Consider the following 1,007-nt stretch of genomic DNA (forward strand, 5'->3'; position numbering starts at 1 on the left):
CTCTTCCGGAACCGCGAAAACGCATCATACAGACTCGACTATTTGTTTTTATCGAAATCCAGATTCATATCATCGTATGGATAACATTCCGAATTCAGATAGAGTTTCACGTTGCTCAATTTCCAGTGACTGAATTGGCTCACATTCTGTGACATGATATTCTTCCGACCTGTTTGCAGAGCAAAGATAAGATACCGCGGCTTTTCGAGCTGAGTAGCCGTTTTAATAGCCCATGAATGTTTAGTCGTCTGTTGCAATAGCGGATACTCGTACAGATCCCATGAACGAAATCCCATATTGAGGTATTGACCGCGTTCCAAAGCACGCAGCATCGACAGTTTGTTCACCTCGTTTAATAACACATGCGGCATGCGCCACTGTATCTTGAATAATTCAAGTTTAGGCTCCATCGCTGCATTTCCAAAGAGACAGTTGTTATCATTGCGCGATCGTATTAAAATCAATTCGTGACGGGCGTTAATCACCACGCGTTGATAATCTTCACAGAATCCCAATAGCATGATGAGCGGCACACAAAAATTAAAGTCTCCGGTTCCATTGTTCACCACATCCCAACCGGCATTCTTCAGAGACATCATTTTATCGAACGATGACGAGACATAGGTCTTGAGCGTGCTGGTTATTCCAACATTTCTGGCGCGATCAATCTCCACACCATCAAGTTCATATCGGATCTCGTCGAACATGAACGCGACACCAAATTATTTCCCAGTACTACATCAGATCCATCGATTTGATTGGCAGTAGTTAGTTTTCCCTCGATGTACAGAAAACTTTCATGCGGCAACGTATAGAGATCTTGTTGTTGTATTGGTATTCTTATCTCATCGCTGTGCCCGAATGTAGTGTTGGCAAACGGATTGTACGAGTGAGTCTCAATCTTGACGATGCGCTCGTCGAAGATTAGCTCTTCGTTGATATTGAGAATGTCAATCATTGTTTGCGCACTGCGAATCCCAAAGAGGTTAAAAATTTCACGTTCAATG

General features: G+C 43.0%; 1 protein-coding gene across 1 annotated transcript; it reads right to left on the reverse strand.

The window, feature by feature from the left end:
• Nucleotides 1-38: 38 nt before the first annotated feature.
• Nucleotides 39-596, reverse strand: LOC105566949. Its single transcript, XM_012021819.1, has one exon. It carries the CDS (start codon nt 594-596, stop codon nt 39-41), a length of 558 nt encoding a protein of 185 aa, XP_011877209.1.
• Nucleotides 597-1,007: the final 411 nt, after the last annotated feature.

The sequence above is a fragment of the Vollenhovia emeryi genome, unplaced genomic scaffold, assembly GCF_000949405.1.
Source record: "Vollenhovia emeryi isolate VEMERY1.0 unplaced genomic scaffold, V.emery_V1.0 DF952144.1, whole genome shotgun sequence".
NCBI classification, from domain to species: Eukaryota; Metazoa; Arthropoda; class Insecta; order Hymenoptera; family Formicidae; genus Vollenhovia; species Vollenhovia emeryi.

Excerpts from the sequence above, each read along its gene's own strand:
- LOC105566949 (XM_012021819.1), bottom strand. The coding sequence starts at position 596 with ATGTCTCTGAAGAATGCCGGTTGGGATGTGGTGAACAATGGAACCGGA.